This window comes from Anthonomus grandis, chromosome 13 (genome assembly GCF_022605725.1).
Source record: "Anthonomus grandis grandis chromosome 13, icAntGran1.3, whole genome shotgun sequence".
Classification (NCBI taxonomy): domain Eukaryota; kingdom Metazoa; phylum Arthropoda; class Insecta; order Coleoptera; family Curculionidae; genus Anthonomus; species Anthonomus grandis.
Genome location: NC_065558.1, coordinates 3,233,992 through 3,261,986, shown reverse-complemented (window position 1 = coordinate 3,261,986; position 27,995 = coordinate 3,233,992). Strand labels below are relative to the sequence as shown.

General features: G+C 31.6%; 1 protein-coding gene across 1 annotated transcript; it reads left to right on the top strand.

Moving 5' to 3' along the window:
- Positions 1 to 224: 224 nt before the first annotated feature.
- LOC126743829 (probable citrate synthase 2, mitochondrial) lies at positions 225 to 27,621 on the top strand. Its single transcript, XM_050451058.1, has 6 exons — positions 225 to 514; positions 5,411 to 5,572; positions 14,629 to 14,826; positions 23,038 to 23,763; positions 23,828 to 23,932; positions 27,097 to 27,621. The coding sequence occupies exons 1-6, from the start codon at positions 473 to 475 to the stop codon at positions 27,259 to 27,261; spliced, it is 1,398 nt and encodes a 465-aa protein (XP_050307015.1). The 5' UTR covers positions 225 to 472; the 3' UTR covers positions 27,262 to 27,621.
- Positions 27,622 to 27,995: the final 374 nt, after the last annotated feature.

Sequence of the window (27,995 nt, the reverse complement as noted above, 5' to 3'; positions counted from 1 at the left end):
ATAAAAACTCCAAATATTTACTTTAAATTTAAATTTAGCGGGTTTATATTTGACGTATGTCAGTTAGAAACGCTTTGATTGGCTGGGATGTTTCGTCGTCATGGCAACAATTAACTACAACTTATTATTTGTCAGTTTGACGGTGTCTGGCAAAATTGTAACGATCATAAACTACATTCTTTTAATAAGAGACAAAAATTAACTCAAATAAAAGGAAATCTAATTTAAAACGAAACTCTGAGTTTTAAATATTTAATGCTAAGCGTGACAACAGTGTCCAGATATAATCAGCCAAGTTGGGTCGTGCGTAATAAGTGACTTACGAGTGGCAAGATCGAGGATTTCGTTTCGTCCACGTTATTTCGATTCTCGCTTTCCGGCATTCCCGAATTGTGGCCGCGGTGAGCGTTGTTGGCCCTTATTGACGTGAGTGACCCGATTAACAACCCCTTAAAGAAAGAAGCACGAAAAAATGGCGCTATTTAGGGTAACCAACAGACTCCAAGAATCACAGGTACGCTACTTATATAACATTCATACTTATTGACTTTTTTGCCCTCCATCAATTTTTGCTTTAAGGGCTTTTTTAAAGAAGGCCAAGAGCCCTTTTGTTAACAATGTCTGTCCTTAGGCGGAATTTTCTACAACCCTTATGCCACTATAATTTGCGTGACCTTTACGGAATTCGTTCAAGGTTCTTTTGTATTACATAAGGAGGCTTTTAAACTTGTATTAAAGGTTATTAGAGTGCAAATAATTAAATGTTTTCAGGCTTGACCTCAATAGACTTTTTCAGGTGTAGGGTAATTTTTTTTGCATATAAAAGTGCATCTAATTGAAATTGCATTGCTCCTAATAGGTTCAACAGACTGATTTTATTACCCCTTTTGTGGTCAATCACTATAAGCCTATAAGTGTTTTTTTATCAATAATTTTGCATTGTTGAACATTGAACATGTGATGTCAGAAGTACCTATTCAGCCTCAGGTCCTTTACACACCTACTTATGCAGATTATCAACCTTTCACTGACCTCCAATAATTTTTTTTTTTTTGGTCAATTCAGTTTGTAGTAGTATTGTAAGTTTAAGATTTTATAGTAAGGAATTTTGATTGGAAATAAATGGAATTTTAATTTTTTAATTTAAATATCATTATCATTAATTATTACACTAAATGGCTTGCCTAATAGGGGGCAGGTAAAGATGACAGTACTTATGTATTTGGAGTTTTTCTTGACAAAAAATCTATATTCAAGCAAATAAATAAATACAAACAATTTACAAATTTATAAATAGGACCTCATGGAACGATCATGAATATTAAAAATATACCATTTACCTAAATATAGGTGTCACCGAAACAATACATACAGCATTGGTACCAATAACTATATAATTTTAATACATTGCAAGGTATCAATACTAGTTTTTAAGATATCAAGAAAATTTATGACTTGTGTTAACATTTTTGATATGTAAAGGTAAGCAATTGAAAGTGACGCAAGTGTTAGATATAGAATTATGTAGCAATATTTGTTCTAACAAGGGTTTAGATAAATGTTATTACATTGTCGAGTATAAACACTATGAATTTCATTAGCAAGAGAAAAAGTGGTGTTGCATTCTTGTAATTTATTAATTATTTTGCTTTGTTCAATTTTTAATACTTTATTTATAACATTATTTACAAAGACTAAGTATTAGTCCTATAATGTAAATTAAATACACAGTTCTAGAGGAGTATTTGTATTTTATTAAAATTTGTTGCACAGTATATGTATACTCGAGATTGTGATCAAATACCTCATAACTGCTCTGTGATAGGTATAATGTTGCTTTTTATGTATTCAATATGTGGTTTCTAGTTTAAATGTTGCTTTAAGATGAGCCCCAGATATTTAACAGTGGCCCGATTATTGTAATTCATAATTGTCTACTCTGGTTTTATTTTCTTTTCTAAATATCAAATATTTGCATTTATCCACATTAATTACTTTGTGGCAACCATATATAGTACAGATTGAGACCCTCATTTACAATACAACCAAGTATGGTAGAGTTATTTCCAACCTATATAGCAACACTGTGTCATCAGCAAAAGTAAAATATCGACACTTTAAACCTGCCATTTATAGACTTACACAAATAATTTTATTTCTAGTAGTAAAAAATTACAATCTTATAACAATTCTTAAGATACAGTAAACATAAAGAGGCAGTCTTATATCCTACATAAAATTATACTATAAACTGTTATTTAAATATTCTAATAACAAGTCTTCATCATTCTTAACATTAAAAAATAACTAAGTTAGAAAAAACATATTATTCCAAAATTTAACAAAAAAAATCTTTTAAACATTCAGAGGAGAACAGAGTACCTGGAAGAAGATGCATATTACCTAGAATCCTTGAAGGGACTCCTCAGGAAGAGCAGAATGCCTGGAAGAGTAGATGGTTTCTTCTAATACATATCCAGCAACAGTTGAATTCCTGGATAAATAGATCTACTTTTTCAGGCTTGCTGATTTGTTGGGCTTTTCCCGAGGGAAGCACAGAACAGTAAAAGAAGAGCAAACATATATGGTTCCTGAGGGATTCAAAAGGCATTAAGCATTTTTGGTGGAAAACAGAGTGCCTGGAAGAAGATATATATTACTTAGAATCGTTTAAGGGACTAAGGGAACTTTGATTATATCCCAGAAAGAAATTAAAGAAAAACTTGCATAAAATATATACCGAAAAATTTCAACTTGTGAGCATACAAATAATTCACAAGATTGAGAGATTTTATTACTATTAATACATATTACATACAACAGTGAATATAGTACTATATTGGTGTTTTCTTTGATATAGTAAAAGGTCTTAGTGTTCTTAGAATAAAATAGGGCTTCAAAGGTTAGAAGACAATACAATATGGGAAGAACTCGGCAAAGCTCCACTCTTATTGTGCAAAATTGACCTAGAAGTCTTATCTGTTGTAATATATGGCCAATCAAATAAGACTTTTTCAAAGTCCCTACTTATATAGTTATTTCACCTCAAATATGACCTATGTTATTCTGGAATGGGGACGTTCTGGCCAATGTTATCTTTAGTGGCTTACAGAGGAATTGCGTTGGAATTCTGGGATACAGGGATGATTACTGTAAGATTTTTGTTCAGCTGTTCCCTGTCTTTTCATACTATGGAACCAACTATTATGGCATAACATTTTTCAGCCCTCTTCTCCCAAGTGTTAGGAATCTCAGCTACAGAAAGAATTAAAAATCTTATGAATTAAACGTTTTATAACTTTGAAGAATTTGTAAATAGTAATATTTACAAATTCTTCTGACCATGAAGCCATTCTCGCTAGGATTCCATGCAACACTGTATTTCCTTCATCTCATTATATAGGAAGAATTTTCAGCAGAGCAAATTTCAACGCTTTTTCTTCTACTACAGCTTTGGTTGATTGGAATGCAGTTGAAATGGCTCCTGACCCGTTTACTTTGTTATTTCATGTGCTATGTGACAAGATCAATCAGTGTTTTCCTAAAAAGAGGCTTAAAATGAAAAATAGAAAACCATGGGTCACAGCAGGCCTCAGAACTTCAGCTAAAAACCTCCGTTTTTTGGCTTTTACGTTGTGCAAGTTTACAACTAATGCAAACATTATTCTTTATCATCGGAAATATCGTAGTCTATACAGAAAGACGATAAAAACAGCAAAGGTAAAATATTATAGTGACCGCTTGAATATGTCCTCAAATAGGCAGAGAGAATGACTTCAGGCATTCTCACAAGAAAGTTTCAGAACCAGAAGTAAGACCAAATAGTTTAAATGATTATTACTGTAATATTGCTCAAGGATGTGAATACTAATATTGACCCTTTGCATTATATTCAACAAGTGTCAGTTTAAAATTCTTTTATCCTGTTAGCCTTACTGACGTTAGAGATGCAATTAAAAGCTTAAAAAACCATAAATCAGCTGGAGCTGATGGGATATCATCAAAATTACTATACTCCTTTTGCCTGATTCAGCATTGAATGCCTTAGCTTCTGCCATAAACAATTCCTTTCATAATGGCATCTTTCCAGCATGTTTGAAGGAGGCAGTGGTTATCCCTCTTTATAAGAGTTTTTAGGATGCTTGTACACAAGGTTTTGTTGTCTTACGTAATATAGCACATTTTCTTTCTTTCTTTCTTTCTAATAAGGATATCATCCTTGAACATCTTTTATCTATCTTGTTTATAATGTTCCTTTAAAATAAAGGATTGTATTTTATTAGTGTAGTGTCCAATTTTATTTATGATTTTAAGCTTTCTTGACTTACTTTTCACTTGTAAAAATGCTCTGCATATTTCTTACCAATAAACATTTGAACTTGATGCACTTTTAATGGACTTTTCTACCATTTAATCTACACTATTTTTGTATACCATGTATTAGGCGAGGACATATCTACATGATATCTGGCTTTGAAAAGCATTTTTAATATGTTACTCTAAATGTAATAATTTTGAAATATTTATTTGTATTTAAAAGTTAGAGGAGAATCCCTTAATCCTAGTTTCTTTAAGCTAAAGGCAGTGATCCATAGAGTAAATAAGTATTTAGAGGATATCCACATACTTTTAAGCAAAAAAGAATGGTATTTATATTATAATCTCTTAATATCTTTACAATTACTGGTTACAATTTCTGGTTTTATAGCATAGGTAATAAAAACGCATATATTGCATAACACTACTGCATTCTATTGGTATTTTATTTAATCTAAAACGCTTTTGAAATGATTTTTTGCATTTCTTTTCAAGGCGGCATGCTCAGACCAAGATTCATTTGTACTATGAATTACAGTTACAACTGATTGTATAATGAATAATTATTTGTGGTCAGAATTGCTATTCTATTTTAGTTCCTGGAAATATTTATTGTTATTTTTGTTTTTCCCCCAATATGAGTCACAAAACCTGTGACTTTATCTATATCTTATTTGTCATTTTTTTAATCCTAATTAATAATAAAGTTAACAGAGTTCATATTTATCTCTGAATGTGGTTCCCTGTTCAAAGTTCATTTAAAAGCGAGACTCTTTCTGTTATATAATTTGTTTTGCACACCACTTTGTATATAATAATATTGTTAAAACGTAGGAAATAGGATGCCTATCCCTATCGCTGTTTCATCTTTATGAAACAAATTCAATTTATTCACAGAAGATGTCCGAATAGTTTAGGTTAAACGTAGTTATTTTTCAGATAATGCGGAGACCACTAATGGGTATTTTTAGAAACTTATACATTATATAAATGGGATTCTATTTTTATATTGTTCCGTCTTGATAAAAATTTTTTAAAATATCAATTTTATAAGAGGTATTTTAATAATTAAATTGTTACAATTATATTCCAGAAAATTGTACCCCAAATATCAACAATCATCAGACAGCTCACCGACTCTTCAACAGATCTCAAGGCAGTCTTGGCCGCCAAAATACCAAAAGAACAAGAAAGGGTTAAGAATTTCCGTAAAAACTATGGAAGTGCCAAAGTTGGAGAGGTCACAGTTGACATGGTAAGCATATTATATGGCCTATTGTAACATTTATTCTAATAATGACGTCAAGTGAATGTAATACTGTGAATTATCAGGACATGTGATTATTATTTACTTTACCTGATAACGTGATAACTGATACTCAATGAGTGTTTTAAACTTTTCCTTTGAGGTCATATTACAAAAAAAATGCTTTCAATGATTAAAAATTATTGCAAGAAACATCAACGAGCATATGACACCATTTATCGATATTAGCAGTCACGCCACTATCATTTTGTTATAAAAAACGTGAGGATGATTAATTTCGGTAATTTGCGACCTAATTATTTATTTTAAATGGATTAGAATTATCTGAAAAAAAAAAGAAATTTATGCTTATATTTTTGTATTTACTTGTTTACTATGTGAAAACTTGGTAATTTATCAAGCTATTAAATGACTATTGGATACATTCCAAGTATAAATTTTATTCTTGGAAGATTAGATTAACCTTTAAAGTTCCTCTTCTTTTAAAACCAAATTTAGTGATTTCATGTTGATATAGTTCGAAAAAATTTAGTGTCAATATTTTCATAGGCAAATATATACAGTTATTTTATTTTTGTATAAAGTGGTTAATGGTTATCTAAACGCTCCGCCTATTTTATCACTTTTTAGTTTTAACATTCCTTAAGTAACCTTAGATTTAATAAAATGTTTTAATTCCTTTTAAAAAGACAAATCGCTCGAACTTCTCTGTTATGTAGGATAGCAAAAATCTGCAGTAAATATTATAAGAATTTGGATTTTTGTTTTTTTTTCTAATTAAGTTGGGTTACTTGAGTTGGTTCTAAATATAATCTTGAACTATCTGAAACAATTCAGAATGCTAGAAAGCTTTACAAATTTAAATTAAATGAGCATAAAAGGATCAACCTGAGCTGCCATTAAGGCTATCGCGGCCGCAAAGGTAAGCTCCATGCTTGTACTAGAGTGCATAAAAGTCCTGAAAAAACTGGTACAGGTTGGCTGACTAGCGTCTGCCGCCTGGAAATCACTGTGCCTCTGCAGTCAGATGTGTGGTGCTACGTTGCCGCTATTCATATTAAAATACCGGCTGCATATGTTGCGCGCCGGCAGTTCTGAGAGATATTTTTTAAGGTGGTAGTTGGTTACAAATAAAATAGCTTTGTGTTAAATGGAGGATTCTTTTATTAATTATTTTTTTAAAGGTTATATCGCTACGTACAGGGTACAGTAATAGGACATTATGTACCTATTTAAGTACCTATACCTAATTTATATGGATTTTTCAGTTTTGGTTATTAATGTTAAATAGTTGTTCTTCCTTATATACTAAAATGGGTGACGTTTAACATTAGTGTAATCGGAATTACATTACAAAATTAATTAATATGATTAGAATAACCTAATTTAAGTCAATTCCAAAAAGAAAAAATGAGGAATTTTAATTTTTTATTATAATATTAATGATTTCAATCTGGAACTATTTTTCGACGCGTAGTAATAATGTCAGTGTGTTGGGATTTTCTATTGATTATAGTGACATTAGTGACAAGCGAAGCGCAAAAATGTTTTGTTTATTCTAACGGGTTTGAATGAGCAAAATTCGAAAGGGCGCGCCTGGGTTGGAGTGAGACTTGATTTTAGAGTTGGATCTCAAAACGGATATCGACCGTGGGTTGGAGCCTCCCATCGGTTGGGTTAGTGTCTTTTGAGCCGCGTACCGGGAATATTAACTTTATTTATTACTTTTTTTCGTTTTTACGCAAAAAACTTAATTTTTCCGCATTTTTTTCCTTTAAAAAATAAAAATACTATACAATGGCCTCCTCTTTAAATTTTCTTCAAAAAACGTTTACTTTTGATTGCACTAATATTAAATAGACCCCTAAAATGAGTTAAAAATTGATAAAGGTACCTACTACGATTTCAATGAACTCATAATGTAATAAAATTACATGCCATTATTTTATTCAACCATTCATGAGATAAATGTGTTGAAAATTGTGCTTGCTATGAGTAGGAAACTGGGCAGGATTCTAAAAATGGTAAAAACATATTGCACTTTTCTGAATGTAACCATTAACCTTTGAATTGCTAATTTTTAGGATTCATAAACATTTTGATATTTTATTCAATAAATACCTAGGTATTTTTTTATATGCGTAAAAAACGTAAGATAAGAAAATGCGATTTGTTTATTGTTGATCTGCAAATAGATAATAGATTTAGCTGCATATTACAGACTGAAGAGCATTCACGCATTAAAATAGTAATAATATAGGATTTGGAATTTTTAAAATATCGCTTTTGAGAAATATGTTTAAATTAGCAATTATTTCAAAAATATTTCAAATTAGAAAGAAAATAATTTTCTAATGATCTAAACACCATCAGTAGAAGGAATAAAGGCACCAATCCAAAATAAAACCATAGTATAGGTAACTAAATTTTATTATTAAAAAACAAAGAAAAAGATAAACTTATTTATGTAGCGAAGAGTTACCAGAAGTAGGACCCAATAAGGAAATGAAACCAGTTTCTTACAAAAAAATGCCGACGTTTCGACCTTATCCTTATATTTAGAACATCTTCAAATGTGGCTGGAAATAACACAATACATGCATATTGTAAATGGATATACATGTAAACCAATCACTTAGCTAATGATATTTGTTTATATCAAAATAAACAAGTAAATACAAAATTGCTAAACATTGAGCCTGCGAGACTGCGAACGATCACATGCATGCATAACGGCTCACCCAGAATGCGTTTTAATCATAAAATATGATATCTTTGATGAAAACGGCAACATTGACTATGCTCTGCCGCGAGAGTGAGCGCCGGCGGCACAAGGAACGGTGGTTCCGCAGACGCTAGTGGTTGGCTGCAGGGTCCAGCTCGTCTGGGCGTCTGAGCGTTGCGGTCGCGTCAATTAAGGGTCTGCTGGACAAGTGGACCCACCGAAGATGGACACAAGACCTTAAAGAGCAACGGTCACAATTTGATTGACAAGGGGTTATGCGGGCACGATTGCCAAGTTGACTGCAATTAAGGCAGAACTGCGGTATTTTCTCTGGTTTAAAAAATAAGGCTTTTTTTATTCTTAACCGCATGAAGCATTTAATTGGTAGATCTATAAAATATATGACATTAACACGAGTTTTTATGTTCGCATAATTTTAATAGAATTATTAAATGTTTTTAAATTTCTCTTGTAGGTAGGTATGTATACCTACCCTTTATACATATATTATATATAGGATGTATAATATTTGTATAAAGTGGTTAAAGTATATAACTTTATCAATATCAATATACTTAAGGATGTATGCTAAATGGTATGGTCATTAAAAAGAGTCCATCAAGATTTATACCTTCAGTTATTGAATATAAAATGATTAAAATTTTATATAGTAAACACTCACAACAAGAACAGCGTTATTATAGTGATCGCATAATATACAGAATGTAATATACGAAGCTTTTATTTACAATAATATTACGTCTAAATTGAAAAGTTCTTTCCTTAGTGGATGGCTATTTGTTAAGTTGATTTTGCTTTGTAAATTTTTGGTTGGTGCTATAAAGGTTATACCTCCATCAACTCCGATTTTAGAGAGTAAGATTTTTTTTATGAGCATTACATAACATTTTCTTAGTGATTCATGTTTACCTGTTGCTTCACCTCCACCAAAACCGATCCCAAATTCTGGATGAAATAAAACTATTTTTTTGGACTAATATTTATTAATAAATGAGAGCAATATAATTAAGTATCGTGTAAAGAGGAGAATAAATGTGTTTCACAAATTATCTGATCTGAAATTTTTGAACCATACCTAAGCAATGCAGTGACAGTACATAAGGCGATGCGTTAAAAAAAAGTCTATATATTGCTAACCTTTTTGCATCATCATTCTCCCTTTGAGAATTTCCGATAAAACTTAAATTAATAATTCCTATATTTAAAAATAAAAGGGAAAAAACTGATCTAAACAATCTCCATTGTCCCCGCCATTTTAAAAATAATTGAGCTATCATATTCAGTTCAAACATGTTTAAATTTCAATAATCTACTTTCCAAAACCCAAGTTTTGGAGCATTACATGGTCAATACATCCTATTTCATCAGGTGTACCCCAAAAGTCATTACTGGGACCTCTTTTATTTATCCTATACTCAAATGTTTTTTGCCTCGAAATAAATAATGATGATAGATAGATGATAGATGTATCTAATTTGCCGATGACACACCTTATTATAACTCACGTAAGAGCATGCTTAAACCGAGAACCTTGAGTCAAGCATTTTAGCAGGGAGCTGGTTTAACTCAATCTCTAAATTTAAATAAAATTGTAAATATTGAATTCACATTAGGCACATGGAAACTGAATTCTTGGGTATAATACTGGACAAAGAACTGTTTTATGTTTATATTTCAAAACCTTATAATGTATAGTATCTTAGCATATGGAAACACCACAGAGGCATTAACTGCTTTAAAACAACAACATCCTCACTTTAAGAACCTAAAAATACTGCAATATACATCCAACAGGCCCGTATGTATGCTAGAGAGAGCTTAATGGCCTTGACACATCAATTCACTCTTATGATATAAGACATAGAAGTCAATTAATTATACTGAAACGTCTTTAACCCATGGTCTTATCTATCAAGTGGTTTAATTGTCTTGGCAGAAAAGGTGAAGGCCTTACCATCTAACAAGTTTAAATTTGCAATTAAAAATCTATTAAGTCCCTATGAGACTCAAGAGTTCTTAGAGACTGACAATGGAGGTTTTTCGATTTTATACTTATCATTCAACAACAGCCTAACCACTGATTTTAGGCAAGTTTGCTTAAGTATAAGGATTTTACTGTCTTAAACCAAAAGTTCTCTGGAGTAGCGTTGTGCCTTGAGCATAATTATTTTTATTTCAGGCACTTGTAGTCATTTTAGTATTTTTTTCCTTTTTAATCCAATTTATCCATATTTTAACAAATTTCTTAAATTTTGACTCCGTAGAATTTTATTCAATGTTTGAGGGACTAAATAAAGCAAGAAAAGACTAAAAAAGAATAATAGTTTTTCACTCTCTCAGGCATTCCAGTTTTTTCCTTTGAACATTTGGATGCACTAAAAAATTACCTCTTAAATATTTTGAAAAAAAAAAAACAATGTCCGGCATTCTCAATTACGCCTTTGATTCGATATTTTATTTACCTTAGTAGTGATTTTAAGGGTTTTATAGAGTAAAAAAAATGTTTTCACCTTGTTATATTGCTCTGAAAAATATATATCAATAGGAGTTTTAATTAGATCCATTTAAGTTATGCATTGAAATGTAATAAAATATCAGAGCTCTATGTTGGAATATTTTTCTATAAAAACCTAAAAGACATTAAGTTATTTATCTGAACAAAATTTAAAAAGGAAATTTGTCTAAGAGGTTGTCAAGACGAATATCACTGCTTTGAATTTATCTGATCACAAATATTTTTGTTAATTGATAATTAAAATTCATTTGTTACTCTGCATATTAAAAACTGATCACAGATAGTAATTGCAAGCAGTTGAGGTCATTTCTTCTTGTTTCCAAGCATTGAACGAAAGACCAATCATTGTCAGTGACTTAAATTATTGGAGAATTATTTTATTACAGGAATTTGAGAAAATTATTTACTATAAGAATAATAAAACAACTACAACTGCCTAGAGTAAGTTATAGAATTTTCTCTTCCAGGCAGTTGAGGTGATTTCTTCCTCTTTTCAGGCATTCAAGGAAAAGCAAATGATAGTCACAGCCTTAAATTAATAAAAAATGATCCTTTTTCAGAAAAAAAAAGGCATCTCCTTAATATTTTACCTGGCAGAAGTTAAAAATGACCTCAAATAGCTGCATTTGTTTTCTTATTATTTTAGGCACTTGTAGTCATTTTAGTAAATTTTGTCAGAAAAAGTGAAAATTTATCTCAACTGCCTGGAAGAAATTACTTTTTATGCTTGGAAAAAGATTATGTTCCATTCAAGTAGTGACAACCAATTTTCTTGAATAGCTAGATACAGGAAAAAATTCCAATAATATCCCGACATTCCCAATCACTCCTTGTGAAAATAAGAGACTGTACAGACAGACAATAATAACTGTTTAAGAAATTTTAAAAATATGAGGTACATTCTCTTTAACTATTAGTTCTTGCCTGGTATAGTTAAACGTTTAAAAAGTGGATTTTATTTTTTTTAAAGGTTTTTAATTGTGGAATATTATAGGTTTTATACCGAGTTTCATAGTGTAGATTTTGCAAGTTGAATGTTTTTAAGATTATGTGTGTGTATTTTTTTTTAAATCTAGTAATGTTACTTTTGATTTTTTTTAGGTAACTATTTGTTGTTCTATCATTAAGAATGCTTAACTCTTTACCGCATCATGTGCCATATATAACCCAAACTACAAAAATATATAAATATTGTCTAAAATTAAGTTATATTCCTTTACTGCATACTGTATCATATTTGGAACGTACCCCCTTACACAGCAAAATGTACACCTCGATAGTATTGTTCAATTATACGAAAGTTATTTCGCGTCAGAGACTGCTGCGCTGATTGATACGTTTTATGTTTCTTAAAATTATAATATTATCGAAAAAAAATTATTGGCATTACGGGTGAAGTATAAGCTGTCTTATACGGTAAGTTATTTTTCATTTGATGGTAATTTAGGACGTTATGTTTACGATTTTGTGCTTGTGGAACAATATGCAATTATGTTTACATTGGTTGCTTTTATTTTCAGTTATGGACACAAAAATTTTTTATGGTACTCTACAACATGTAGCTAATATAGACTCCGATGATCCAGATTTATCTGGCGACGAAGATGAAAGTTGTGTAAATTAAAAAATACAAACCAACCAAAATCATCCAGATTCAGAATCCGACTATTCATCTGATGACGATATGCCCCTATCAGAAATTCGAAAACGAATATCGAAGAATATTGAATGGCACGAAGGTAATCTATTGAAAAACGATAACGAAATTCAATTTAGAGGTTATCAGGATCTTCCTGATTCGATTCGTACGCTTGCAACTCCAGTAGAATACTTCAAATTCCTTTTCCCAAAAGAGCTCATAAGTTACATTACAGAGGAAAGTAATTTGTATAATATCCAGTGTCAACCACACAAGTCTGTCCATACAAAAAGATTGAACAGTTTGAACAGTTCATCGAAATCTGCATTTTGACTTCTCTAATATGGAATGGTTCATTAGGCCATCCTGCTGTTTCTGAGGTTATGTGATGCAATAGGTTCGAGACGATAAAACGCTTTATTCATTTCAATGACAATAGTCAAATGATCCAAAGAGGTCAACCAGGTCACGATAAGTTATTCAAAATTAGACCTTTTCTTACCCAAATAAGAGAAAGACTAGTATTGGTACCACGTGAGGAACACCTTGCTATAGACGAGCAAATCATTCCTACCAAAGCTAGAAGTCAATTTAAGCAATATAACCCTAAGAAACCTCACAAGTGGGGTTATAAGAACTTCGTTCTTAGCGGAATTTCCGGGTTAAGCTACGATTTCAACCTTTTTTCAAAGCAACCAAGTTCCTAACGGGCGCCCCCAATTTAGGAATGAATTTAGTAATGTTGTAATAAGGTTATCCGAGAATGTTCCAAGAATAACAGCTATAAACTATTTTTTGACAATTGGTTTACTAGCATACCTTTGATGATTTACTTACCTAAATATCCCTTATTGCCTTTAGAGACAGTGAGAGCCAATCGTATACCATGTACATTACCATCTGAAAAAGATATGAAGAAAACTGGTTGTGGCACAATAAAAGAAAAATATCTCGCATAGATAATGTGGATATTGCAACAGTGTCATGGTATGATAATAAAGTCGTGACCACCCTTTCTACCTATGTTGGTCCTGAACCTCGTGGTGAGAAAAAAAGATTTTTCAAAAAAGAAAACACTCATAAAATGATTGAATGCCCTAGAAGTATTTTTATTTACAATAATTATATGGGAGGCGTCGACCTTCTGGATGCCATGTTGGGATTTTATAGGATTAAAATTCGATCAAAGAAATGGTATTTACGCATATTTTTTCACATGTTAGATTTGTGTTGCGTAAATGCTTGGTTATTGTGGAGAAGCAGCAATAAAGAATTTGACCTACCCCTTAAGGACTTCAAGCTGGCCATCGCTGATTTTTTATGCAATGCTAATAAAGAATATAAAAGAAAAGTAGGAAGACCTTCAGCAGATGTTCAGACATTATATGCTATAAAAAAGGAGCGTGGACCTACCAAAGAAATTCCTCTACAAGAGGTGCGTCTTGATGGTATTGACCATTTACCAGAATGGAGTGAACAACAAAGATCAAGATGCAAGTTTCCATTGTGTGAATATAAATCTTTTGTGTCTTGTACGGAATGTAAAGATTTCTTGTGCTTTAATAAAGACCGAAATTGTTTTTTGAGGTTCCACACTGAATAAATGATAATGTTGTTGCATAATGTTCCATATATGTCACTTTCCATTTTTTTTATAAATAAATACAGCAAATATTAAACAAAAATTTTTTTGGTATTTTTTACATAAATAAAGCGTATTCCTCCGTCCCTGGGAATTTTTTCGAAGAAAACAAAAAATTCATGCAGTAAAGGGTTAAGCTAAATTGTATGATTTAGCTCAACTATATTGTACAATTATTGTAATTTTTTGCAGAATAAAGTTCATTCATTTGTTAAATGCTTTTCTATATATATTGCGACCTGAAGTGAAACAACTGCACATGTTTATTTGAATTTAGATTAGTGTTAGTTATGTGGATACCAATTTTGGTTTTTTACCCATTGTATCCCCTATCAGTATAATCACCAATAAATAAAATATGAACATCAATATCCAAACAATTAATGTTATAACAAGCCTACATTAGGGACTACTAAGAAACATGTTATTATGTGTACTGTACTATAATAACAATTCTTTGAACCATGTGTAGCTGATTATTAAATAAATCAATAAATTTTAGATGTACGGTGGTATGAGAGGAATCAAGGGTCTGGTGTGGGAGCCCTCAGTGCTGGACGCTGACGAGGGAATCCGTTTCAGGCAACTTTCCATCCCAGAGTGCCAAAAGGTCCTGCCGAAAGCCCCTGGGGGCACCGAGCCTCTGCCTGAAGGTCTCTTTTGGCTGTTGATTACCGGAGATGTGCCCACAGAGGCCCAGGTGAGTTAACATGAATTTTATATTAATTTTTTTTTTAAATATCTATGGGACAAAATGTTGATTTACCGAGGTTCAATGCAATTTTATAGAGGTGCACTTAAACTAAATGCATTAATGATAACACACTTAACATTTTACACAGACACTTTATTCAGGATGAAAAATGAAGCATAAAATATTCATTAGGTTTTGTAAAGTCAATAGATTTACACCAGGCATATAGAAACGCTTTTCAAGCTTTGTGTCTCTTTAAATTTTATGGCTAATACTAATGAATGAAAGTTGGACAGTCGTGAGCATCTTTTTGGCCCCATTCAATTTAAAAAATGTAAATTATTAATTAATTTAGTCCATAGAGTACAACATGCAGTTAAAAGTTCTATGTAATATCCTACTAGTCAAGAAAATAATTTCCTATTTTTAAATAAATATTTGCACAATTTCAATTACTTGTTTATAGTATATGAAGACCTGTTTTTCAATTTTAGGCCCTTCAAGCTAAATTACAGACTCGTTATTATGGGTGGTTCAATGCAAACCACTTTATAATATCAAAATAAAATTGAAAGCTTGAAATTTTAAAAAAAAATCAATAAATTATCAAACAAAATCTTGATTACTCCCCAATTCCTTCAATCTATAATAGGGTTTGAGTAATTTTGCAGAAATCCTTGTTTCAAGGATAAAAACAAGAATTAAGGAATTTCTAAAGCATTTTTTTCCACATTTTAAGGTCATGTAATATTCAGTTACATTTAGTGCATATATAATCATAAGATCTCATCCAGATCCTTCACTTTAGGCTTTTTTAAAGTCGAATCATTAAATTAATTGAGTGGAATTAATCCCCTCACAAAAAGAAATGTTTCCCAAGATTCATGTAAAAATGTCAATATTATTGGCTTAAAGTCCTATTTTAGAATTTTTTTTCACATATTTAATATTTCATTCATGAAAAGTGAGTGGTATGGTCACAAGTGTAATGATCATCAACTCATGTAATATAATTCCACAAAAACTGACAAGACTTTGACCCACATTTGTTTTTGTTAAAATCTGCTCTAGACTTTGATTTTACGTTATTAAAATGCTAACAACAAAACAAACCAAATATTATATTTTTATTACGTATATAATGTTGCACTTGAAACAGTGGATTCTATTCCCGATATGTAATACTTGGGTTTATTTACAACGACTTCGACGAATCGCAAATAAAATGTGATAAGATAATTGGTTTTGTAGTTGCATACAAGCTGGCAAATTTCGTTTATATTGATCGTTTTTAAGGGGTTTAAGCCGAATAACATTGTATGTTTAAAATGTATAAATTGGAATGGGGGCCAGGCATTGGATTTTAGAGTTGCCATTTATTTCAGAAATCAACAGGAAATATAAGAAAATTTTGGTATGTCGATATGACAGTTAAAAGGACAAAATTAGATTAATTTAAAAAATCAATATTTCTAAAAAAATTGTCTATTAAGTCCATATTGAATTTAAGTTTGAGAACTAACCAGTCTAGAAATGATTCATGTTAATTAATCAATCTAGAAGTGGCCACAGAAATTAAAAAATCAAAATGGTAGTTTAGTAAATTTAATACACTTTACCATCAGACGTTTTAGTAAGAATATTGATATTCTTATTTGTTTTCTAAAAACATACTTCTAAATTTTGTGGATATAATTAGTACTGATTGAGACTTTTCAAATTGATTCCTGAATATCAATTCTTTTATAATGAGGCTAAGTATAATAAAAATTTCTTATATTTTCTATAATAAATCTGCCTTTTTCTAGTGTAACTTTCGTTAGGATATGCTTTGACTTGGCGATGTATCTTTTGGTGTGCATATAAACCTCCATCTATTTCAACATCATTTTTCACTCAGAACCTACAAATTATTGAAAATTAATTTAGTGGTCCTTAATGATCCAAATTATGTTACAATGTTAAATTCCTTGTGATACGAATCTTGCATACATTCGATTACTCGGCGTACATTCATGTCTTGACCATATTTTTGTGCTACTAAAAGAAATACTCATCTGAATTTTAAATCATTCATTTTAGAAGAAGACATTATGGCTCATAGTCCAGTCTTTTCTGGATTTCTCTATGGCTATTTCTGACAGTAAAATCACACAGAAAAATAAAAATTTGACTGTTCTTTGATTATGAATGAAACAGATGTTTTCTTAAATCCTACAATTATTTTATAATGTCGGATTGTACAAAAACTTTATGTTCATTTAGTCATGAAAAAATTAAAAAGTGGGATTTTTAGATTTGGCTAAGGCCATCGATACAGTCCATTCATCTGTTAAGGGGTTTTTAAATAAGAGCAATTTAGTTGCAGTTTATAAATTACTTTATTATTTTAGTTGTGGGAGACTCGAATAATGCTTTATATAAGTTAAATATATTTAAAAAATACATTCTTAAAATTATATGTTAAGAAGGTAGATTGTACCCACCAGAACTCCTTTTCAATTTAATATATATAGAAACATAAGGTCCATGTATGTGTTTCCAATTTGTAATTACGTACATGAACATCCAACTACTTTCTACACTACTAAGACACAATGACAACATGATAAACGGATTCAGCTTCCCCTTAGTAATAATAATTTGAATTTAAAATACAATAATTATATTGGTCCAAAAGCATTTAATATATGCCCTATAAAAAAGTATTATTATAGGTAATTTTCGAAATGACTACCATTATTCTCTAAACACTTATAAAATCGTTTTCTGGTGGATATATTCGTCGCTCATCTAATTTTGTTTTCATTTAGATCTTCAAAACAGGTAATAACTCGATGACGTAGCTCTTCTTTACTGTTTACTGGTATTGCGTACACCCTTTCCTCTATATTACCTCTACAAATAAAAATCATGTGGCGTCAGATCTGGCGATCTCGCCGGCCAATTCCATGGTCCCGTACACCTAAACCATCTATCATCAAACATTCAATCTTGCAATGGCATGTTTTACGAAAAATTACTAACATTTCTAAAAATTTGACTGAATTTAGTGGTTCATCATAAAGCAAAAATTTTATTCAATTATCTTTTAAAAGGCAAAATACATTGAAACCTCTCTGGAACATTTTGCTTCCTCGAGCCAAATTATGTTTCTTAAAAATTCTACTATTCTGTGATAGTCTTGTGATTTCAAAGCCTGATGTATTATAATTTCATTTTATAATTGGCTAATATTTTTTAAATTGAATAATAAGACAAACCTAAACCATCCTTAGCACTTTTAATTGAAGCTTGTGGATATGCAGTAAAATATGTCAATACATTCATATTATTATCTTCTTCATTGGTAACTCGCTTTCTTTTATTTAATTCAGGTTTTAATTTAGAGCCATAATTAACAAAAATTATTTTGTAACCTTACAAACTTTCTCCGATTCATTGATGGTAGATCTGGATACATTTCGTTAAATTTTCTACATGTTCTTGCTATTATTTAATCAAGTTGTCTATGGAAAATCATCAAAACCTCAGTTGACTTTTCGCCATTTTAGTAAATGAAAGATATTAATTTAATTTTCGACGACCCTGTATAATGGCGATTAAAACATGGCTATGGGAAGTAGTTAATCAAGATGGTCTCTTAAATTGATGGTTAAAATTTGAGCTTATAGCTGAGAAATAAATAGTTAGTTGATTTTTGAGGAAAAACGGACAAAAATTTTTTTTTGTCGAAAACCGCTAGAGATAGGTATAGGGAAGTATGATTAAGATAGTCTTAAAATGAAGCAGGGAATCACAATATCTAGAGTGTTCCATTCAAAAAATCAAACATGTTGCCATTTTTGTATATAAGTGAACATATTTTAGACCGATAGAGCATTGTCTGTTACCAAAGTTTCGGAAAGATGCTACGTTCCATTTTCCATATACGGCTAACGTACCATCGGTCATCAATCACCCTGCATAGTTTACTATTAAAAATATTATATAGGTACTGTTAAATACCATATACCAGATGTTCAAAAGATCTAAGGTTAATGAGATTCTATCTAATGTTTAAGTTATTTGTAAGAAATTATTAGTAAATTTTGATATATAAATAAATTTACAAAATATACAATTTAGAGATAGTATTTCAAATTAATTTTCATTTTATTTCAATAATTTAAAAGGGCTATTAAGGGATTTAAGGTCTGGAACTTCAACTAAAACAAAATACATGGTGTGTCCCCTATGAAATGGTCAAAAATTCTAGAGTATATACAGTAAGTAACTAAGTAATTTGTGTAGTCCAGGGACGAATTTGCAGCACATGCACGTTAAATTTTTTATAAAAAAACAGGTTTTACTGTTTTAAAAAAAAAAAAAACAAATTCTGAATATTTTGTTTATTTCTAACAAAACACAGCCCTTGCATTTTTGAGGTCACAGGACACACCGTTTTGGTCCAAAAAAATCAAATCCATACCAGAGTTCTTTATTTTATTATATTTCCCGGAAATTTTAAGCAGTTTTCATAGTAATCTCCATAAAATAAATAATAATAATAATGACAAAGTGTGTACATGTTTTTGTTATGTTTAGTGTCGTATTTTTACGGTATGGGAGTCACTTTTTTTAAAAGATCAGATCGGAAGCCAATTTTTGCAGAAGATCGAGATACCATACTCAATTACAAATAATGTTGTCAGACAGAATATTAAGCATCAGAGAGTACCCCAGCACGATGGCTGTCCAGCGCATTTCGGTCGTACTGTAAGGGGCTTTCTTAGATCAGAACTACACTGAAAAATATAGGGGGAAATATACCAAATAAATTTATTATTAATCACCAATTGTATTCTGTAGAAGCCCAAACTTTAGTAATTTTTTAAAGAATATTGAACTTTACTTTGTAAAGCATACAAAATACAAAATATCATTTGTAAAATTTATTTTGCATGTAATTTTTACAATATACAAAGTAATATTTTAGTTTACACGGTAAAAATACGTAAACAAAACGGGAAAATACATATATTTTGTAAAATTACATAATTCGCTACGTAAATTAACAGACGCCATACCTATACTCAGCTAATTCGGCGTTTGCCGTTTGTTTAGTCACACCTCGCACCAAAATTATTAAGGGAGCGTGAGCTCAGGCTCCTATGGGATAAAGTATTGCGTATTAGTGCATTGGTTAAGTAAATTTTGTAAATCTTGTTTGAGTTTTTGTGATAATACAGGTAAGTAAATATTATAATCATGTTTTTATGTAGTATTTGCTCGATTAAATTCATTAATATTCAAAAGTATAATAATCATTTGTATATACACCGAAATCTTAATGGATTATTCCAAAATAAGGAAATTTCCTAATAATATTCCTATAATCAGGGAAACTAAAGAAGAATGGCCATTACTATTTTCATCACCATCTCTCTTTTGGCATTTCAAGAATTAACAGGTGCTGATATTCACCTACTCAATGGAATAAATGAGAAGGCTGACAAAATCACAAAATGCCTTAAACTCCCCAAAGACGCTGATTTAGAAGAAAATGTATCAACAGAACAGCAACTAATTAAAAATTTAATACAGCACTTCAAGGAAGATATTGAATTTTTGATATCTCAAACAGTGGCAAGTGACATTTTTTATAAATAAAAAAAAACTAAAAACTACATGACTCCAACCTTAATTACAACTGTAATATTATTTTTTATTTTAAATATATTTTTTTTATTCCAGGTCCAAATAAATTTAAACGACAACGATGTTTATCCCGACAGTTTGCCACTAACGCCTATAATTCTAAAGCAAGGTAAATAATTTATGCCTTTGAAGTATCAAACAATAACATATACTTATCTTATTATTTTAGAAAACAAAAATTGCTTTTATGTTTTGGCTGAACGTCAAATAATACAGGCAGATGGCTATACCACTTTTCTGGAGGCCCTAAAAGTTCTTCTTGCGTTGTACGTTGTACTACCTTGGTTTACCCGAAATAACTAGAAACTACCCTCCAAATTGGAATTTCTTCGAAGATATTTTCTAAAACTTCACCCCGATTAGAGAAGTAAAGCCAGGCACGTATCTAATAGCCTAAAGAAGGTTTTTTTGTCTAATCAAATCAATAAAAAATAAAAAAACATAATAAGTACCTATAATATATAATATATCTTTGTTATATTATTATGCTTGTTATATTATCTATATGCTTGTTATGTTATGTTATATTATCTTTATTATATTGTTATATATTACTATATATATTTTTTATGTAGAAAAACATTTTTTTTGTTAACATGTTACATGCCATGTAATGTTATTTATTTTGTTTACGTATAGGTACCTACGACAATAATTTGATGGAAGAAGAAGGTACATATTTCCTATATTTTAGTTAGACAGTGTGATTTTAAAGTCGATTTTTTGTTCTTTTAACAAAAGATTAAGATTAAAGAAAGTTGATTCCTTTTACCGCATTTTTCAAATATTTAACTTAATGGTGCTGGGTATTAAAATGTACAATTAAAAAGTAATCATTTTGTAGAATTAAAATTATTACTCGCAATGGAAAATCACCTTACTTGCCTGTTAAAAGGAAAACATCATAGGGCCCATATATAGTGTATATAGAATGTTAAATTATTATTTTTTTAATATATACTTAATTATATAAAATTTAAAGATTTTGTTGTTTAATTACATACGTACATATATGAAATTTATCCATTTTATTTTATTATATTTTTTAAGTAATATTGAATTACCAAATTTAACAATCATATCCTGTTTGAGTTATATAACATAAGCAGGATCAGATTGGTAAATTATGTAACTCTATATTACTTAAAAGTATAATAATTTAAATTCAGTATAAATCATTCAATTATAGATTTTAAAATTTTATTCATTTAAATATTAAATAATACAATATATATTTTGTAATTCTTACTAATAAAATTGGTAACATCGTTATTTTCTTTAAATTATTATTGATTTTTACAGTATTTGAACGGAAAATTTACAAATTTTAATTGGTAAATTTGCATTACATATTGCTAATGATTATTACATAAAATATTCTGTATTTTCATATTTACAATTGTTTTGTAATTATACGGAATAAAGATTAGTCACAAAATTACCTAAACTAAATACTGAATTTTACGAATCCTTTTTATCAGTGTACAACAGGTGGATTGGTAGAGGTGGTCCAGTCTCTTGGCCAGCAAGGTCGGCTGATCTGACACCTCTAGACTTTTTTGTCTGGGCCGCCATGGAACAGCTTATCTACACAAAACCTGTAACCAACAGAGAAGAACTAGTTGCTAGAGTTGTGGTAGCTGCAAACTTTCTGAGAAACGATCCAGGGGTCTTTGCTCGCGTAAATCTTGGGTCAACAGGTGCAGAAAATGTGTTGAAATGCATGGGGTACACTTTGAAAATTTGGTTTAAATTGTTTTTTATTGTTTATTGCTTAAATTGTTCTTTTTAAGTTGTTTTTTATTTATATTGTTTAGTTAAATTATCAATTTTTTATTGTAATGGTATTAAAATTTTGGTTGCGACAAAAAAAAAGTTTTGAAGGATCCTATTGGATGGATTTTATTTTTTTGCACGAAAACGGTGCGTAGGAGCGCGATAATGCAAGGGATTTTTTAAAATTAAAAATGAACAAAATATTTCGGCAAAAAATTTTTTTTTTCAAAAAAACTGTGGCCTATCTTTTATTTTATAAAAAAAAAAACATAAATGTACTGCAACTCCGTCCCTGGACAGGTCAAATCTCCCGCAATTCCTCAAAAAGTTGCCTCACCACCTATCATTTAAAACCTAAAAGTTTCATTCATTATAAGTGTTTTTAATACAAAGGAAAAAAATCGACTTTTTTTTTAAATTTCAACACCCTGCATTTCGGAAACGGCGCTCTTCCGACCATCGGTGTCCTATCTCAAATTACTTCTTTATGGCTCCTTTATATACTCTAGCATTTTTGACCATTTAAAAACACCCTGTATATGGACTTTTTGATTGAATGTTACATTTTTTACTTCAAAATTTAGGACCAAAGGAAACAAGTTAGCTGCTGTAACTCCAAATTAATTTTAGGACTTTTTTTTACATTTGTCTCTGTATATCGGAATCAAATGAAAAATGTCGTCTTAATAAAAAATAATCAAGGCAATTCAAAACATTCACCAATACCATTTATCCCCTTAGGCCAAAGCGGTGTCAAAAGAATGGGCGGAACGTGCCGAACTTCCACCGCACGTCGTCACCCTCCTCAACAACCTCCCGTCCAACGTTCATCCGATGGCTCAACTATCGGCCGCCATCACAGTCTTAAACAGCGAAAGTAAATTCGCCAAAGCTTACTCCTCCGGAGTGCACAAGTCGAAATACTGGGAGTACACCTACGAGGACGCGATGGACCTTTTGGCACGTTTACCGGTCGTCGCCGCAACCGTCTACAGAAACACTTACCGCGACGGTTCCGGTATCGGTGCCATCGACACCTCCAAGGATTGGGCCTACAATTTCACCCAAATGTTGGGCTATGACAATCCCGAGTTTATCGAACTGATGAGGTTGTACTTGACGATTCACAGCGATCACGAGGGCGGAAACGTATCGGCCCACACCACCCATTTGGTCGCGTCCGCTTTGAGCGACCCCTACTTGTCTTATGCGGCGGGTCTTAACGGATTGGCGGGGCCGTTGCACGGTTTGGCCAATCAGGAGGTGCTCGTTTGGCTTCAGAAGTTACGGCAACAAGTCGGTGACAAATACACCGAGGAGGGTTTGAAGGACTTCATTTGGAAGACTTTGAAGTCTGGACAGGTGGTGCCCGGTTATGGACACGCGGTGTTGAGAAAGACCGATCCGAGGTACATGTGCCAGAGGGAGTTTGCCCTTAAACATTTACCTGAAGATCCACTTTTTAAGGTGAGTTGATGGGTTGTGGTTTTTTTTTTTTTGAGTGAGATGGTAAATGGTTTTTCTTTTGCAGCTCGTGTCTGATGTGTACAAGGTGGTGCCTCCGATCTTGTTGGAGCTCGGCAAGGTCAAGAACCCCTGGCCCAATGTAGATGCTCACTCTGGAGTACTTTTGCAGGTAATTTGTAATAATTTTTTCAATTTGCGTTTTTGCATTTGTTACATCTACAATGTAAGAAATATCCCCATATCCGGTCAAGAGTATCCCCATATCCCCGTGTAACAGCATTGTAATACTGCAGTCCTAGTGAAAAAGACCGTACCTAATATTTTTATCAAAATTTAGATTTTCATATTTTTGAATTTTAGTATGGAAAAAAAACCATCAAAAATAGTAATTTTAATAGTTCTTAATTATATTAAAACTTTCAAAATGATTTTGTGTCTTTCTATTTCATCGTTTAAAGTAATATGATAACCACTGAATTTCCATAATATGGTCTTTATCGCTAGTAAACTGGATTATTAATATACATACTCCAACCGCATGTTCATTTACGGTTTTTCACATACCTGTCATGTTTTTAGAATAACATGAAAAATACACAAGTTATACAGGAAATTTAGTACAGAAAAAAAGGACCTAAGGTTATTTAAAAATATTTATTTACCCATGCAACCTCACTGCCATAAAGCATTCAAAAATACACAGTAACTTTATTTTCAAGTCTAAAATTTCAATCGTCCTTTTTTGGGAGATTGATCTTTTTCATTAACACGTTCACTGCCAATGACTCAACATATGAGTCACGGCGGTACCCCTCCTATGGCCAGTGGCTCAACTGTTGAGTCATGTGCATGACTTTAGTATATGAGTTTAGTATTGTTTCGGCTTCCGCAGGGGATACGTCTCGTTTCACCGGTCGCAAGTGTACTTATAAACACGTGTTTTTTCGAAATCGGTTTTTGTTGGTGATAAGTAGTTTTCCTGACATGGATGAAGAAAATCCAGGTCCTTCTCGGCCTAAACGGAGGCATACAGATTTCAAAATGATGAGACCCCTGACATTATCTGAACAAGAAGAACTTTTGTATTTATCAGAAAGTGAGGAGGACCCGTTCGTCGACAGTGGCAGTGAATACGAGCCTACTGATCATGAGAGTTCAAGCGACGAAGACGAATTGCCCGATGTTGCCGCTTTAGAGGATGCAAGCCTTACCGACATTGAGAATAATGAGACGATTAGTGTTCAAAACAGTAACAGTGATATTCCGACCTGGACTGATGTGCCTAATCAAAATGACTTTTTATTTTCGGGTGTGCCTGGACTTAGAGTAAATTTAACCTCGGACAACCCCATTGATTTTTTTCAATTGTTTATCACAGACGATTTTCTGGAACATATTGCTACCGAAACTAACAACTATGCCGAACAACTCTTTTTAAGTAAAGAAACAAAAGAGAAATCAAGAATCACTGAATGGAAGCCGTTGACAGTGCCAACACTGAAAACTTTTTTGGGTCTGTGGCTTCACATGGGCAATATTCAGCTAAACCGTTTGCAGGACTACTGGAAGACTGATGAATTGTATAATCTGTCTTGTTTCAGAAATAACATGAGTCGAAATCGATTTCTAGTCATTCTAAGATGTTTACATTTTTCTAAAAATGCCGAAAGAGGTGACCCAGATTATGGTGACCGTTTGTGCAGGATAAGATGGCTTCAAAATTTCTTCAATGACAGAATTGACAAGATCTATTACCCAAACAAGGAGCTATCACTAGATGAGTCCATGGTGCTATGGAGAGGAAGACTGGTTTTTCGCCAGTATATTAAAAATAAAAAGCACAAGTTTGGGGTGAAACTGTATATTTTGTCAGAACCTGATGGGCTTGTGTTAAAAGCTAGGATATATACTGGAGACGAAAAAGATATGAAGGGAGAATTAGGGCATGCAGCAAACGTTGTTTTAAGTTTGACAAAGAATTATCTTGATAAGGGCCATTCCTTATACATGGATAATTACTATCTCGATTGCACTATGTAAAGAGCTAATTTTAAAAAAAACCTATGCTACTGGAACCTTAAGGCTGAACAGGAAAGGAAATCCTCCCGAAGTGAGTTCTAAAAAACTTAAAAAAGGTGAATCTATTACAAAGTACTCTAAAGGCATTGCAGTGGGTAAATGGCGTGACAAAAGGGAGGTTTTATTTATATCTACAGAGTTTAGTGGGGAACTGATCAAGCAACCAAATAGACGAAACGAGGAAAAAGAAAAGCCAAATGCTATCATTAATTATAATAAAAACATGTCAGGAATCGACAGGCAAGATCAGATGCTTGCTTATTATGCCAGCGAAAGAAAAACCATCAGATGGTATAAGAAGCTTGCTATTCATCTGATATCAATGATGCTGCTTAATAGTTATCACCTTTATAACAAATATTCTACTCAGCAAAAGTTAAGCTACTATGATTATAGGCATAATATTATAAAGAATTTGTTGTCTGAAGCCAAAGAAAAACCACCTGAGCCTCCTAAAGTCAAACAAAACCAGCCTAGTCATTTGCCTGAAAAATGTGAAATGGATAATAAAGGTCGTCAAATGAGAAAGAGATGCAGGGTTTGTTATACACAGAAAATGCGCAAGAACACGCCATTTTTCTGCCCGGTTTGTCCAGATAAGCCAGGTCTTTGCCTCGGAAATTGCTTTCGAATCTACCACGATGAAAAATAGGTCTTTTTTTTATTTGTTCTTTAAAAAATGTTAATTTTGTTATTATTTTTTGTGATTTACTCCTAAGAAAAATTAATATTTATGTTTTTTTTCGCTACGTTATGTGTTTGCAAAGTTTTAGTGATAAGAATTACACGTGCAATACATAATATAAAATATACCTGTTAAAAGTTCTTTGTTTTTTATTTTAATTCTGACTTTAAAATTTGACTCAAATGTTGAGTCACCGGCATATTCTAGGAGAAATATACCTCAGGGGCCGGTGACTCAGCTATTGAGTCAAAGTAGATTTAGGCCCAAAAAGCAAAAAAAAACACAATATTAATCATACAAAGTATTAAAAATCCTATTTTCGAACTACTTTTTGCAAATAGTCCCGACGGCTTCTGAACAAGGGCACAAAATACTTATAGGCAGTCAACGTGTTAAACTGTAAAATCCCGAACATTTTCGTATTGCAATCCCTAATATACGGTTTAGCCAGAGAAATAATTCCACGAAATATAGCAATACGGGGGGATACACATTTCTAATATTAGATTGAGCAATAAATCTAATAATTTATGTACAAATTTTAAAGGACTTTTTATTAATTTTTTTAGTATTATGGTCTGAAAGAAATGAACTACTACACCGTCCTGTTCGGCGTGTCGAGAGCCCTGGGTGTTATGTCCGCACTGGTGTGGGATCGTGCCCACGGACTCCAAATCGAAAGACCCAAATCGATGTCCACCGACGGTCTCATGAAGGCACTTAAGGCGGCTTAATAATGTACCTTATTTAATGTTTTTTTTTTGTTAACTCTTACTAGGTTGCAAAACCAGTAAGAGTAATTAATAAGTGACTTTTTTGTTTTAACACTCGCAGTTTATGCGCTTATTTCGTGATCATCAGGTGATTTTATTTTAATTTTCATTAGTAAAAGAATCGTTATATTATTTTAATCGATTTTCAAGCAAAAAAAAATTATTCGTGTCATTACTGTTAGTTTTTATTTATTATTTGTAACTTTTGTTTATCGCGGCTCATTCTGTACAGGATTTGTAAATTATTATTAATGTTATAATTTCGAAACTCAATTTGTAAGTAGATCAATAATAAGACAATACATGTTTTACAAGTTTTAATTGTTGAGATACCTCAATTTTATTTTTATTACTTAACTCTTTTCCTCGAAAAATATCTTTAGCACCTTTATTTCTCATTTTTCGTTTGGCACGATGACATTTGTGAGTTTTCTCGCAATTTTTTTATTCATCATTTTATTAAAACATTTTTATTGTTTAATCCTATTTTAATATCTTCGTCACCGGATTCAACGATATAGAGCTCACTATGTTCTTCCTGTGATACAATATTTAGTAAACGATACATTTCCAGATCAGTGAATTGGAAGAAGGGGTCCAATAGAAGAATCGCCCCCAAGATCACCAGATCTAACAGCGCTCAATTTTTTCTCCGGGGTCACTTAAAAACTGTTTAAAACGCAATGATCTTCAGT

Bases quoted from the DNA above. Each gene is read 5' to 3' on its own strand.
- LOC126743829 (XM_050451058.1), top strand. From the start codon at position 473: ATGGCGCTATTTAGGGTAACCAACAGACTCCAAGAATCACAG. The intron at 23,764-23,827 runs GTGAGTTGATGG...TTTCTTTTGCAG, and splicing joins CTGAAGATCCACTTTTTAAG to CTCGTGTCTGATGTGTACAA. The intron at 23,933-27,096 runs GTAATTTGTAAT...TAATTTTTTTAG, and splicing joins ACTCTGGAGTACTTTTGCAG to TATTATGGTCTGAAAGAAAT.